Genomic DNA, 16,513 nt, shown 5'->3' with positions numbered 1-16,513 from the left:
TTGGTCCAGGAGAGTTTTTCCTCTCCATTTGATTCCGTGGTCTCCAATTGTCTTTCCTCTACTCCTTGAGACGAAGTCCATGAAAATGATCTATAAAAAGGGGGATAGAACACAACCCTGCTTAATTCCTGATTTAATAGAGAAACTGTATATGAGAGGATTATACCCTCCTAAATCCCTCGCTCTTTAAATTTTATTAAATAAAAAAACAAGTTTTTTTAACTGAAAGTAAGGAGCTACATTAAAACTTAAAACGAACAGAAATTACTTCGTATATGAAAGAGGCTGCTTCCTCATCAACGCCCCGCTCTTTACGCTAAAGTTTGACTCTTTCTCTCAATTCTTCTTTTTAAAACAGTAAAAAACTTTAGCGTAAAGAGCGGGGCGTTGATGAGGAGCAGCCTCTTTCATATGCGAAGTAATTTCTGTGCGTTTTAAGTTTTAATGTCGCTCCTTACTTTCAGTTAAAAAAACTTGTTTTTTTATTTAATTTCTGAACGTTTTTGAATCAATGTATGTTTTGATTTTGGCTCTCCGCAGAGGAATAATCAAAACGAAATTTGCATTTTTTTTTTTTTTGGCTCAATGGCTTTCTCACAATTTTGATCGAATGATTTTGAGAAAAAAAGAGGGGGGGACGAAGCCTAGTTGCCCCCCGATTTTTTGGTTAATTAAAAAGGCAACTAGAACTTTTAATTTTTTACGAATCTTTTTATTGGTAAAAGATTTACGTAACTTATAAATTAGCTTACGTAAAGAACTTTTGTATTCTCATGTTTTTATTACATATATGAGGGGATTCGCCCCGTCGTCAGTACCTCGCTCTTTACACTAAAGCTTAAATTTTATCCCAATTCATTAAGAATGACCCCCTGAATCACAAAAGCCGTAGAATAAGTAGTTGAAATTACTGAAATACTTTAGCGTAAAGAGCGAGGTATTAGAAGGAGGCGAGCCCCTCATATGGGTAATAATTTCTGTTTGTTTTAAGTTTTATTGCTGTTCCTTACTTCCAGCTGAAAAAGCTTTTTCACTTTTATTTTTTAATTGTTTTTTTTTAAATAATGCTAGTAAATCCTGCTCCCCCTTCATGGAAATTTTCTTCTCTCATTACAAATTCTCGAAGGAAAGTTCCCCATGCATATCCCCCTCTTCTCAACCCCTCCCCCAAACCAAAAAAATCCTCCTGAAAACGCCTGTATACTTCCCAATAACCATTACTATATGTAAGCACAGGTCAAAGTTTGTAACTTGTTGCCCCTCCCACGGGGACTGTGGGGGAGTAAGTCGTCCCCAAAGACATAGTTATAAGGTTTTTTGACTACGCTGAATAAAATGGCTATCTCAGAATTTTGATCCGTTGACTTTGGGAAAATAATTAGCGTGGGAGGGGGCCTAGGTGCCCTCCAATTTTTTTGGTCACCTAAAAAGGGCACTAGAACTTTTCATTTCTGTTAGAATGAGCCCTCTTGCAACATTCTAGGACAACTGGGTCGATACGATCACCCCTGGGAAAAAAAACAAAAAAACAAAAACAAAAAAAACAAAAAAACAAATAAACACGCATCCGGGATCTGCCTTCTGGCAAAAAATGCAAAATTCCACATTTTTGTAGATAGGAGCTCGAAACTTCTACAGCAGGGTTCTCTGATACGCTGAATCTGATGGTGTGATTTTTGTTAAGATTCTATGACTTTTAGGGGGCGTTTCCCCCTATTTTCTAAATAACGCAAATTTTCTCAGGCTCGTAACTTTTGATGGGTAAGACTAAACTTGATGAAACTTATATATTTAAAACCAGCATTAAAATGCGATTCTTTTGATGTAGCTATTGGTATCAAAATTCCATTTTTTAGAGTTTTGGTTACTATTGAGCCGGGTCGCTCCTTACTACAGTTCGTTACCACGAACTGTTTGATTAGTATTTAAAAAAAAAAAAAACTTCTTATCCTAATCAAGCGTATTCTCAATTGTGTTTGAGGAATTATTGTTAAAGAATTGGGACAAACAGTCAAACTTTAGCTCAAAGTCTGAGGTATTTAGGACAGAGCATCCCCCCTCATATACAGAATAATTTCTGTTCGTTTTCAGTTTTAACGCTGATCACTTCCTTCAGTTGAAAACAATTTGTTTTTTATTTAATACCTTTTTTTCAAATAATGCTGGGAAATCTGGCTCTCTCTCCATTGCTCTGGAGTTGTTTTAGCTTAGATTCCAAGATACTGTGTGTTTCAAATAGCTTGTTCAGTGCTTTTATGTTTTTTCTTTTTGATTGATCTAGTTCATTTATTTTCGCTTCCCATTCTCTTTACTCTGTTCCAGTGGCGTCAATTCAAATTAGGAGAGGGGGATTTATTTTTCCTTTCTAGAGGGTGGGGGGGGGGTGGATTTTGTTGTTTTTTCTGATTTATTCAGTGAAAATCTAAAAAAATCCAAATGTCAATGCAAAAATATTATTTTTAAATGGTAGGGGTTAATGGGCAAAAAAATCTTGGAGAAATAATGTTTTCATTGATTCATATATTTTCACATTTCAGTAAAATTCAAAAATAAGTCCAAATTAAATTTTCAAAAAAAGTATTTTTTCAACTTTAGGGGGGGGGAATCTTGGAGGAATCAAGTCTTCATTCATTTGTATATCTTCATATTTCAGTAAAAATATCCCCCCCCCCCCGAAAAAAACAAAACAAATGGAAGTACCAAAAAAGATATTCACCAAAAGAGATATAAATGTAGGGGAGGGGAATGGCATAAAATCATGGCGGAATTTATTAAAGTTCACATTTATTTATGTCTTTTCACATTTCGGCAAAAATAATTCGAATAAAAATACAAAAAAAAAATCCTTAGAGCCTTTGGAGGGGGGAGGGCAGAAAAAGCTTGGGGATGTAAAATTTCCATTCATTCATTTATCTCCCCAATTCTAGGTTGTTCAAGCAGATGTGTTCTCTGCAACAAGTCTTGAACCCCAGTTGGAAAATGTTGATGCTGTCATTTCATGCCTTGGATTTGCCAGAACAAGCGTAGTCACGTATGTCTAATCATGCTGTATTTGAAAATTTTCCTCTGAAATTCTGACATTTCTTTGTTGTTAGTTATTAAAATTATAACTTAGATAGGGTATTTGATTCGTTGCAAGTAAATAAAGAGTAAAAGTAAATTAACAGAAAAATGTAGGGATTATCCAAAAGTCTCATAAGATGTTTTCTTGTTAAGAAGAAACAAAAAAAAACATTTATACTTTTTAGAACTGATCATTTCCTTTTAAATATGATCTGTTATTGTTAGCCTATGCTTAGTATAAAATAGTACGAAAATTTTGTCTGCTAGGAAAAAAGAAAACAGACCATTTAAATTAACAAAATGCCAATCTTCTACACGCCATTGTACATTTACAGGATGGAAAATTAGGCAATTCTGTGATTTCTACCGCTTAATTTTTCTAGCAGAAAATGGTGGATTATCTTAACTTTATAAAATATTTAGTCAAAGATTAATTAGTCAGACATTAAGAAGAAAATTACAAAAAATAGAACTAGATGTTTTTGAGTGCTCCTGAACAAAATTTTGCCCAGTTTCCCTGAATGCAAAATTCGGAGTCTCATAACACCCCTCCCTGGTTTGTTCCTGAAAGTTTCAATACCCTGGAAGTTCGTTCCAATTGTGAGACATAACAGGGTAGCCCAGTGTCTCCCTCCATGTGATTCAACCTTAGTGCAACTTAATCCCCTCCCCCATTTATCTCAACCCCATTCAAATCAACATTCGCGAAAATTTAACCGTCATTTAACTCATTCCTCGTTCAAATCCGCCCCTGTTTAACCCAAACCTTTCTGACTCGCCCCCATTCAAATCAACCGCATTCAGCTCAACTCCCCTCAAACCAACAATATTACTAGAAAATTTAATTCAGTTCGTCTTGTCGGAGTCGACAAAAGCTGACTAGAATGAAATTGTCTTTATGTTTTGGCTAATTCTTTAGTGTTTTTTATTTATTTTATGCTTCGTTGTAAAACTATCCCCCCCTATATAAAACTATATTTTATTCTTCTGTCCTATATATTCGAAAATCAGTGAAACTTTCCATGCCCATGGGTGTGAACACATTTAAAGGTCATGGTTCTGAAAAAACAACAGCTCATAGTAGCAAAAATTATTGGAAACACGTTAAAAAAGCACTGTTTCATAAGAAAAACTTAGCGTTAATGCTGATTCAGGAATGAAGCCTATTATTTAAATTTCATCTTGATAGTAAAAGTTTGTTTGGAAAAAAATTCTGGAAATTTTCTAAAAGAGCTAGAAACGTTGACAAGTATTCAAATCCAATTATGTTAACTCCAATTTTATAAATCATATATAAGACCCCATATTGATTATGGCCTCATAGTTTATGGTGCTTGTGCTAAGACCCATATGCAAAAAATCGAAACGACTCAAAATGATATAACCCGTCTCATATTTGGTCTTAGGAAACCAACAAATACTAAGTTTCTGCTTACTGAGAGTGGACTATCACCAATAAATGAAAGAAGAAGATCTCTAGTAATTAATTGAACAATTTTATTGAACAATTGAGGGGATTCAAGTCGCCCTCTTGAATAATTCCCTTTCTCTGTCACCTTTGCAAATGGAAAAGAGTTTCGGGAAATACATCAGGCGAAAAAAATTAATTCAAATACAGCTGATACGTTAATGATAAGAGGCTATTTATTTTAATTTCATCGCTAAATTTAGCTACGAAACAAATTCTTGGAAATTATGAAAAAGTGCGAAAGTACGCTTCTTCTTCTTTTTCTTTCTTTTTTTTCTCAAAACTAGCTGGTCACTGGAATATTGTAGGTGTGCTGGAAGAATTAACCCCCTGAGATTCTCGGAATTATGTTTCATTTCCCCCACCTCATAAAGGCGTCTTTAAACTGGTGACTGTTTTTTTTATATTACATAGCGTACTTCACCTGAAAGTTAAAAAAGGCTGATTCACTGTTTAAAACCTGCTTACAAGCGTAATAATTGCTAGCGAACATTCATCGCTCATTCATTCGTCGCTCATCGAAAGTTTCTCTTGGCAGAAATTTTTGATTGTGTAAAACTTAAGTTTCTTCCCAATACCTCTCAATTTGAAAACATAAAATCGCGAAGAAGAGAAAACGATAACAATAACAGCCAGTGAAAAATAAAAAAATTATGCAAATATTTCGGCCAAGACCGTCTTCAGTTCTGAATAATAACGATAAAAGTATAAAAAACAAAACCACTGAAACAATCACAAAACTAAAATAAGATGACCCTTTCAGAGTAACGGTGAAACTCATAACGGTGAAACGTACCTTATTTCCCCTTTCACCCTTACTCTGAAAGGATCATCTTATTTTAGTTTTGTGTTTATTTTCAAGGTTTCGTTTTTTATGTTCCTATCGGCATTATTCTGCACTGAATACGATCAAGAGGAGGTCTTGATCGAAATATTTGCATATTTTTTAAAATTTTTCGCTGGCTGTTATTGTTGTCGTTTTCTCTTCGCGGTTTTATGTTTTGTCATGATTAGCCAGTGTGGTCTCATACATTATTTGTCTCTCAGTTTTTTCAAGTTCTTTCTGTCTTTTATGTTTTCCTAGATTAGAGACTACATCCTATTAAATTTCGGCCCGACCAGAGAAAAAGCTATCTTAGGCCCAAATTCAATGATCCTCCCTCCACCCCATCTACACATTACAAAATAAATTGATTTTGATGTTTGATCAAGTAAAGGAAAAGAAATTAAAATCTGGTCAATTTAGATTGAGACTGGATAAAGTCCAACTTGAATGAAGTAATTATTAACTTTGCTGTGCACAAAAAGGCACATATAAGTAGCATCCTGAATTAGAAGCGTTTTCATTGGCTACCAGTGACGCAAATTAGCTGCAATCACGGCTCTGCTGGTTCTATGGTCCAAATTAGTTTAAATTGCCCAAATGGGTAATTTAAGTCAAACAGTTCGTGGTAACGACCTGGCTCAATAGTAACATAAACTCTAAAATACAGAATTTTGATACCAATAGATGCACCAAAGATTCGGATTTTTATGCTGATTTTAAGTATATAAGTTTCATCAAGTTTAGTCCTACCCATCAAAAGTTACGAGCCCGAGAAAATTTGCCTTGTTTTAAAAAGGGGGGCATCTCCTAAAAGCTACAGAATCTTAATGAAAATCACACCGTCAAATTAAGTGTATCAAAGAACGCTACTGTAGAGGTTTGAAGCTCCTATCTGCACAAATGTGGAATTTTGTATTTTTTGCCAGAAGAAAGATCAGGGATGCATGTTTTTTTGGTTTTGTTTTCCAGGGGTGGTCTTATCGACCCGGTGGTCCTAGAATTTCGTGGGAGGGCTTTTAAAAGTTCAATTAAAAGTTCTAGTGCCTTTTAAGTGACCAAAACATTGGAACGCAACTAGGCCCCCTCCCACGCTCATTTTTTCCAAAAGTCACCAGTTCAAAATTTTGAGATATCAATTTTGTTCAGCATAGTCGAAACATCTAATAATAAGATTTTACAGCAGTAGTCGGCATTTTGTTTCTGGTTACTGTGTTTTTGTTTTGTTTGTGTCAGAAGAATTAGTGTCTTTTTTGTTATGTTTTTTTTTGTTTTTGTGCTTGATCTTTTTTTTCATTGGTGGTTATTAAATGCATTCATTCATAGTACGTGGGCTATAATATGGCTATGGTGAGACAAAGGTTGAGATGGCTTGGGCACATTCTGCGGATGAAAGATGACCGATTGCTAAAGATAGTTCTTTTTAGCCAACCGCCAAGGGCTGAACGGATAGCAGGTCGTCCGCGGCTGGGGTGGGAGAATTTCATAAAGAAAGATTTAAGGGAAATGAGAACTTCCTGGGAGGGCGTAAAGAGGGAAGCTTTGACTAGATTGGGACTGAGGAGGAGCGTGCCTAACTGTGTCGGCGTCAGGTGGCTTGGTGCTGCGGTAAGTTGTTAGTAGTAGAAGTAGTAGTTGTAGTATTTATTCATAGCCAGGCTTGACTGCCTCCCATTAAAGTAAATACGCCTCTATAATTTTTAAGGGTGAGTATAACAGCTAATAGGATAATCAGTCTCACTCAGTTTTGGAGTGTTAAATATGCTTATACGTTTAGGGCACGATGACATTTTATCAAGTATTTGAGTTGATTATGATCACCATTAGGCCACTCCTTAATAATTTGGCTTCATTTTATTAAACTGTAATAACATAACATGTGGTAAATAGTGTTAGTTAGCTTCTTTAGTTAGTTGGCTTGGTCTGTGTTTCGGCCCAACACTTTCCACTACCTGTTCATCCCTAGTGAATCAAGCCGTGAAAAACCTACGCGTCGCTTACGGAAAAATATCCCCAAACAAAAGCCGTTACAACCGCAACGGTTTGTGCATGATTTATAACGCTTATTGCGCCCCTGTGCTTTTGTTTTTATCAGGCATGGCTCATCTGTTTCTTAAGAAAGATCGACATTCTCTACGTACGGCTTATTTCAGATATTGCAAATTCCTCCTCCGGCTTTCTAGATGGCTCCGAAACAAAAAATAATTGCTCGATTTGGTTTAATTGGTGTGCCTTCTTGGATTCGGTCTTCCAGTGATGATTTATGTAAAAAGACTATCAACTTTATTCACGTTTATGACCCTCTGCAGCCTTATTTCCATATTGATGCTGGTTAATTAGTCCATGTTGTCTTTTGTTAGTTCGCTGTTTATCGTTTTTGTTTTTGTTTATTGATAATACTCCGTACTTTGTGTTTTTTACTTTTTACGGGTAATAAATTTCATTCATTCAATCAATGTGCTTTCATTTTGAATAGTAATGCAAAATTTATGTTCTCTATGGGTAATATTGTTGCTTCACTTCTATAAATAGTATTAATTACTATACAATTAATGACTTACTATATGGTACATTGGATTGCCATACGGTACTTACTATATGGTAATTAATTACCGTATGACATTAACGAGGCTGTATAGTGGGATAAATAGTATGCAATTGTGGAATATGTTGCGCGTAGCGCCACAATGTGCTCTGTAGTACAATTATAAACCTCTCAAGTATTAATGCATTTTTATAATATAATTTATTTCTTTTCTAGTGGGTATTCAGAATCGATGAAGAGTATTACCGATGCTATGAGAAAAAAAAATGTCAAAAGGCTTGTAACTATGACGGCTTTTTATACTGATAGTGAGTCATTTTGGATTCTTTATTGTGTGCTAGTCATTACTAGATTTCGGGATTGGACCCAGTAAGTTATTTTGGAGTGGTACGTCACTGCTAGGGAGGGGTTAAATAATGCCAAAATTAGGTGAATTATATGGAAATACAAGCAATTATATGAAACATCCTAAGAATTTGGTAATATTCTTGACTAGGAGCTCCTTAGAAAGAAACGCCTTAATAAAATTAAACCATTACCCTTAGATTTCGTATTCTGTGCTCTTTTGGTGTATCATATTCGCGTTTTGACAATGCACCCCACCCCACCGCGGTATAACAATATATATAACAGCAGAAATACTAAAGCAATAAAATTAAAAGCAACGTATTTATTCAGAATAAAATAATAAATTTCGGTTCAGTCACTAGATCTGTCTGAGACAGCTCAATAACAGGGTTCATCTAAAGTCTTGATTTTTAAATTTTCTTCTTTAACGTTACTTAAATGATAGTTGAATTTCTAATGAAGGTGGCAGAATCTTCTTCATTTTCTTATTGCAAAAGGAATGTTTTTGAATTTATAATTACGTATTTGGTTGGTCACATCTCCCCATATATATGTTGTATTTTTGACGCAATGCCTTAAATTAGGTATTTTTTTCCCAGACCACACTGCCTTTCTATAACGAACAAATAAACGTTCAAATGGGGTTAAGTCCATTTAGTTATCCTGTATCTGTTTTCACTGTCTAATAAATGGACTTATCCCCATTTGAATTTTATTTTTTGTTATAGAAAGGTAGCGTGGTCTTAAAAAAAAACCCAATTTAAGGTATTACGTCGAAAATAGGTCCCATATAGGCTATATCGCGAGGATACATAAACAACAAAAAGAAAACAGTAAAACAATGAAATTCATACTTTATAATATGCACAGCATGCTTCTTTTAATCAGATTGTCATTTTTTTCTCTTCTGTTATCCACATTCTTCAACCATTTAAAATAATATTTTATGCATAGTTCCATTTTAGTCACTAAGGTTAAGCCGGACTTCATCGAGTAACTAATGGTGCAACCTCTTATGCAGCGCATCTTGACAGCCACCCAAAGGTAAAAACGCGTATATACTTGAAAAGACGCTTTCTGAGTTAGATATACCACTGGATTTAGCCCAAAAAGCTGATTCGAATGGTACATGCAAAAATTTCCTAATAAAATCCCCTGCAAAGATTTTTCTGGTGAAAACACGTATCAGCACTTTGCCTCGTTTGCCAACCTTGAAAAATCGACATTTAGTAGTGTCAGCGAACTTCGGTATGCATTTTAGTTGCACAGTCGGTAAGAATATTGTCTAAAACCAATCCTATCATCTTTTCACTTCACTGTCTAGTGCGGCACAAGTGGGTGGGGAAAGTTCCGCAAAACTTGAGAAACTTCGAAAGCAGCTTTTCTCGGAATAGTGAGAAGTGTGTATACGCGTTTTTACATTTGGACGGCCGTTGAGATGAAAAACTACGTTTTTAGGGCTATATGGATAGGGTGCATTTTTAGAAAATCGAATTAGATATTCAAAAAGAGCGTAAAATAAAGAATCTAATGGAGCAAATTTTATTTCTAAGATGTTTCCTTCTGAGGGGTCCCTAATCTAGGAGGCTACTGACAATCTCAAGATTACAAGGGGGCACAGATCCAAAGGACCTCCCCCCCCCTGTGTGTGTGTCTGCTTGCTATATTTGGTATTTAGAAGAGAACTAACATAGTGAAGATAATATACAATGAATTTTGTCCTTATAATTAAGTTGAAAAAAGGTTATCATAGAACTTGATGGTAATAAGGTAAATAATCGCTAGTTTCTTAGCAGCTTGTTACTATTTAATCAAACTCATATAGGAAGTGAAACAGAACGAATGAAAGAAATATTGACATACTCTGTGTATTACAACCTATCCACTATAGTAATCCATGTGTTATAGTAATATCCACTATAATAGCATATTTTTCACCACCAACACTTTAGATAATTAAAGTACTTTTTCATTTAACAATAATTTACAAAATATTTAGTGACTAGTCCGAACTAAATATAAAAACTTAAAATAAAAAAAAAGAATCGCATCCTGACCAATGGTCCGCGTTGCGCAAGTACCAACCTCCTGATTTGATGCCTTCGGCCGGGAGTGCAATGTGTGGTTAGGGGAAAATTTGCGATTCATTTTCATTGATACTGTATTGCTGGATTGATACTTTTGAAAAGTATCATATTAGATACTAGCTGTTGGGGTGGCGCTTGGCGCCACGCGCGTGTAAGTCGTTACGCGCCATTATAGTTGTGTCCCTGTGTCCCACCTGTGAATATAGAGATATATATATATGTTTTTAACTACGTGAAACTTGCGAATATACAACATTCTTCGCTGTCCCATTGTCTGTGCATATAAATAGATTGTCGGGTTTACGGACTCTTGAACATGCAATATATAATTGTCCATGGGAAAAATAATCCGTATTCAGATCTATACCTCATTATTCTTATGATTGCCCTTGAGCTTTGTTGATGGTGATTGTTAATCGAACATTCCCTGTGTCCCCGTCGTCATTTATATATCCCCCCGTGCCCCCCGGCGTCCCCGTTGTAGTTGTGTCCCTGTGTCCCGGTCGTCATTTGTGTCCTGGTGTTTTTTTCTTTTTAGTTTTTTTACCTTTTTTATTGTTTTCCTTTTTTAAGTTTTTTCTTTTTAGGTTTTTTCTTTTTTTAGCTTTTTTCGCGCCATATTAGTTACGCGCCATTGTAGTTGTGTCCCTGTGTCCCACCTGTGAATATCGATATATATATATATATATATATATATATATATATATATATATATATATATATATATATATATATATATATATATATATATATATATATATATATATATATATATATATGTTTGTAAAACTTGCGAAATTACAACATTCTTGGCTGTCCCATTGTCTGTGCATATAAATGGATTGTCAGGTTTACCGACTCTTGAACATGCGACATATAATTGTCCATGGGAAAAACAATCCGTATTCAGATCTATACCTCATTATTATAATGATTGCCCTTGAGCTTTGTTGATGGTGATTGCTAATCGAACATTCCCTGTGTCCCGGTCGTCATTATATATCCCCCCTGTGCCCTCCGGCGTCCCCGTTGTAGTTGTGTCCCTGTGTCCCGGTCGTCGTTTTTATTCCCCGTGTCCCGGTTGTTATTTGTGTCCCGGTGTCCCAGTCTGTAATTTATCTTTGAGTGTCCCGGTCGTCATTTGTGTCCCAGTGTCCCGGTCTGTAATTTTTTCAGTCGACAAACATGACGTCAGTCGACAAGCAACTTCATGACGACATACAGCTCAATCCTTATAATGACGTCATTCGACAAACATGACGTCAGTCAACAGACAAATAACTTATTTTCATATATATAGATTTGATACAACATCATATATTTTAATACTTATTGATATTATATGAGTGTGTTGATACCCTTTAATAGTATCTTATTCGATATTTTATTAGACCCGCCGGTGTGAGAGTTCTTTGTCCAAAGGCACGGGTTCAATCCCAGTTGTGACCCGTTATTTGGTTTGGGAAGGGGGTCAGTGGTGTAACTCTGTAAAAACTCAGTTTTAATGCTACACATATTGATACTCATTAATTTTTTATTGGTGGGTCCATACTGCTGGAAAGTGTAAATGGACAAATGATACCATTTATCTAAATCTAAATGTGTTTTAAGTTTTACTATGCGAAAGTTCCTCACGTTTAAATATTGTCGCTATTTTCTTCCAGTACTCCAGTTGAAAAAAAATGAACTCAATTACCGTTCCAAGACCTCATTGGCTATATATGGGGTTTTATATAAAAAGAAAAAAATATCAAAATAATCAAGAAAGCCTAAAGAACCAGGGTTATTTTTAGTCAGTTGGCAAAACGAAGCAAAAAGACGAAGACAGATAGTTCGACAAGAACTTCATCTTCTGAACTGTAACAACACAGAAGACACACTGAGAATAAAAAGTCAGAACACAATTTTTTTCGACGAGGTAATTTTAATTTCCACGGTAAATTTCCGTGGAAATTTAGGGAGAAAATAATATTTTCTCCACGGAAATTCCACGGAAATTCCGTGGAAAATAATATTTAGGGAGGGAATTCAAATAAAAGACAAATTCGCAAATCAAGACCACGTTTTAAATGGAGATACTGAGGATATTCATATAAATTCAATTTACCATAATCTAATACTGAATTAAATATAATATTCAATTGAATATAAATTAATATTTAAGTAATATTCTTTTTTATTTTGGTCTTATTTTGTATTACTGTCGTTGAAGTTATGATGCTAGGGCTGTTTTAAAAGTTTTTTGAAGTATTTTGAGTTTTAAAGTTTGTATTTTAATGCAAGTTTCTATTTTAAATTTTCATTTTCTTTTCGGCTGAGGACGGTCCTTGGACATAGGGTCGAAATATTTATTTAAATTTCGTATTCCACTTTCTTAAAAAAACATCCCTATTGTTTTACTTGTATTTTGTTGTTTATGATGGAAAGACACTATTCAAATCTACGCTGTGGTTATATTTGTATTAAATATTTAATGTATAGAGATGGTATTTATGTTGGGTTATGTATTTAATATAACACGTTCTGTGCCCCCCCCCTACCATAATTCTTTGTTGTAGTTTTCAAAATTTGGTTACTAAAGTGTTGTATTTTCATAATATTTTTGCAAATTTCATTAGGATTAACCTAACTTCACTTCTCAAGTGTGTAGCATATACTTCACAAGTACCCTAGTACAAGTGCCCAAGTATTTTCATTGAAAAATACTCTTTTTTCGTATTTTCGGTAAAAAAATTGGGTGCCAGTTTATTGGTTGGCCCCTCTAGAAGGAAGTGCTATTAAATTCTGAAAATTGCAGTACTTAAATTTTCCAAAACACTATTTATAACATTCCTACAAGCGTATTGCTTTACTTTAGCAACCTCCGCCCCCCCCCTAATGGTCACGTATATACCCCGAATGGCATATACGCAATGAATTTTCATTTCTCATAGACCAATCTTTTCTTCAAAATATTTAACGGCAAGAAAGCAACGTCAACTCATCAAGTGGTGGTGAAATTCATGCAGAATATATAATACTGGGTTATGTTTGATCATTGAGGGGGGGGGGGGTAAAGTTACGTGATTTCAGGAATAATATAAGTATTTTATAATTTCTAAAGCAGTTTTTAGAATCTTATTGTGTTTCCGTCTGAGGGAACCAATCACTTAACTTATCCACTAAATTAAACAAACCATAAGAAAACAGAATCCCCACAAGATTTTGAAATTACACTTTACAGCACCCCCTCCCACCCACATACTCCAATTTTGTGAATTGGCGCCACTGCGCTTATCCTGCATTTTCTGGGGCCAGCAGGTGTAGATTATCCGATAACTAAAACAAGACTATTTTAAGTACCGATTCTTTTAACCTCTGACGTCATTTACTTCTCCTGAAATGACAAAAATAAATTATTTGCTGTTATCGAACAAGTAAACTTGTTTTACAAGTGAACTTAGTGAATTTAATCATATATTTTATATTTAAATTGTTTTGATAAGGTAGCGTGGCCGAGTGGTCTAAGGCGCTGGTTTTAGGCACCAGTCTCTTCGGAGGCGAGGGTTCGAATCCCTCCGCTGCCAATTTTTTCTTGATGCTCAAAATAGTATCTTATTATTATTTAAGTAGGTATTTTTTTCTTCTACTGATATTTAGTTATAGATTCTTGTTAGTCATTTATGTTTGACTATATAAGCTAAATTTCTTTAAAGTGCATTGGCATAGCACGTAGATATGTCATCTATTTCTAAACAGTATTGATCAAGTTCTTGAAATAAAAAAACGGAACAAAAGCTCCAAAAAAGATTATTCCCTGATTTTCATGTTAATGTAACTATTTTGTGCTGAAAGAAATATGCTTAGTTTTTATTGGAGTCTCATTAATTGAAATATAATGCTAAATTCCAAATATGCCTGATTTAAACATAATGGTGCCCCTTGTTCGTATTAAATTAAAAAAAAAGTTTTTTTTTTACCTGCAAGTAAGAAACGACATAAAAACTTAAAATGAACGGAAATTATTCTGTGCATGAAAGGGGTTGTCCCCTTCTCAACGCCTTGCCCTTTACGCTGAACTTAGACTCTGTCACAGTTCTACTTTTTAAAACAGTAAAAAACTTTAGCGTAAAGTTGAGGAGTTGATGAGGGGACAACCCCAGACTCAAAATTTTGATTCGGTGACTTCGGGAAACAAATGAGCGTGGGAGGGGGCCTAGGTGCCCTCCAATTTTTTTGGTCACTTAGAAAGGGCACTAGAACTTTTAATTTCTGTTAGAATGAGCCCTCACGCAACATTCTAGGACCATTGGTCGATACGATCACCCCTGGGGAAAAGAAAAAAAAAACAAAAACAAAAAACAAACAAACAAAAAACACGCATCCGTGATCTCTCTTCTGGCAAAAAATATAAAATTCCACATTTTTATAGATAGGAGCTTGAAACTTCTACAGTAGGGTTTTCCGATACGCTGAATCTGATGGTATGATTTTTGTTAAGATTCTATGACTTTTATGGGGTATTTCCCCGTATTTTCTAAAATAAGGCAAATTTTCTCAGGATCATAACTTTTGATGAGTAAGATTAAACTTGGTGAAATTTATATCTTTAAAATCAGTATTAAAATGCAATTCTTTTGATGTAACTATTGGTATCAAAATTCTGTTTTTTAGTTTCGGTTACTATTTATCCGGGTCGCTCCTTACTACATTTTGTTACCACGAAATGTTTGATAATCAAAAGCTAACCCTTCGAATGCTCCAATCGATTGCATTCAATTTATTTTTAATATCGTTGCTGTTGCATTTAAAGACTATATCTGATTTTTTCACACGTCTGAGATGTCCTACCGAACAAATTTTTTCCCTTGGGGAGGGTGGGGGGTGTGTACAGCATGCAGTTATGCTAAGGACGATTTATTGTGCACATATTATTGCTGTTAAGCCTTAAGGTCGCAATAGCGTACACCCCTCCCTTCTCTCCTCCTTAAAACTATGAAAACATTTCAATATGTGGAAAAATATGGTATAAAACTTAAGCTAAATGAAAAACAAGATGCCCATATATAGAATTTAAGAAGCTTGGCTTTTAATTTAAAGTGCTTGAAAGTGCTTGAAAACTCTGAAATCAGAGTTACGATATAATTAGCTACGATAAAATTAGAATAATACTAATTAATTTGGGTTGAATTGACTATTTTTTTTTAATTTGAACTAATTGAACTAACTTAACTAATTTAAATTAAAAAATACTATGTTTGTCAGCCTCGGGGTGGCGATACAATAGAAATTGAAAAGGACTAATTAATTTGTATTGAATTTGACCAATTAATTTAAATTTGAACTAGTTTGAATTTAAACTACTTTGAACGACTACGATATAAATAGTTGCGCTCTGAATTAAATGAAATTTATTTGTGAAACCCGTCGTAAGTAAAGAAAAAACAAAGAAGTGAACAGGGAAAAAAGGAAGGAAAAAAGCTAAATGAGACACAAAACTAAAATGCATGAATAATAAAACAACACCATATTCCACAAATTATATAGAGCCTTTTAGGACTGGCTACTGGCTTCAACCCTATATATTATTTAAATAGTAATTCTTTCACAGCAACAAAATGATCAGGTACGAATGTTTCCTCACAAGGCATTGCTTATATATAGTGGAACCTCGATCAAAAACCTCCTATATCTCAAGAGCATGAGAGGGATGGAAGGTCTGAGGTGGTTTGATTTTTTGAGTAATGAGAAGCTTCTGCAGCTCACCAATCAGTCTCGGTTTTCTACCCAGGCAGCCGTACGTACCTTACGATGGCTTGGACACCTGCTTTGAATGCCCCTGCATTTACCCCCAAAGACTATCTTTGACTTTGACCCCGCTAAAGCCGTTTGGAAGTAACCTCTTGGCCAATCGAAGAAACCGATGGTCTGGCAGCCTGTCCAAGTTCCTGGCGGTGGCAAACATCAGACGTAGCGAAGCGCAAACGCTCACCATAGACCAAAGCAGATTGAGAAGGCAGATGTTATTCTCTACGCCGAACGGTGCCCGACAGGAGACCTAAGTCAGTTCAAGATCTGTCAAGAATACCTTTTTTATTATAACTATTTAACGATTTTCAGAACGGAAAAATGTGCGAAATACAAGGCAACGCAACTATACACAAATTTTGATCTCTATGATCTATCCAAGTTCCTTTCTG

General features: G+C 35.0%; 1 protein-coding gene and 1 non-coding gene across 2 annotated transcripts in view; both read left to right on the top strand.

Annotated features, from left to right (window-relative positions):
* The window catches only part of LOC136039151 (flavin reductase (NADPH)-like), a 39,931-nt gene that overhangs the window by 10,076 nt on the left and 13,342 nt on the right, over positions 1-16,513 (top strand). The window contains exons 2-3 of the mRNA XM_065722639.1: positions 2,928-3,031; positions 8,116-8,207. Coding sequence (XP_065578711.1) covers positions 2,928-3,031; positions 8,116-8,207 — 196 coding nt within the window. The remainder of the gene's footprint in view (positions 1-2,927; positions 3,032-8,115; positions 8,208-16,513) is intronic.
* Trnal-uag (transfer RNA leucine (anticodon UAG)) lies at positions 13,819-13,900 on the top strand. The gene has a single exon. It is a non-coding gene; the product is annotated as a tRNA-Leu (tRNA).

Source organism: Artemia franciscana, chromosome 19 (genome assembly GCF_032884065.1).
Source record: "Artemia franciscana chromosome 19, ASM3288406v1, whole genome shotgun sequence".
Taxonomy (NCBI): Eukaryota; Metazoa; Arthropoda; class Branchiopoda; order Anostraca; family Artemiidae; genus Artemia; species Artemia franciscana.
This window is presented reverse-complemented; position numbering and strand designations above follow the sequence as displayed.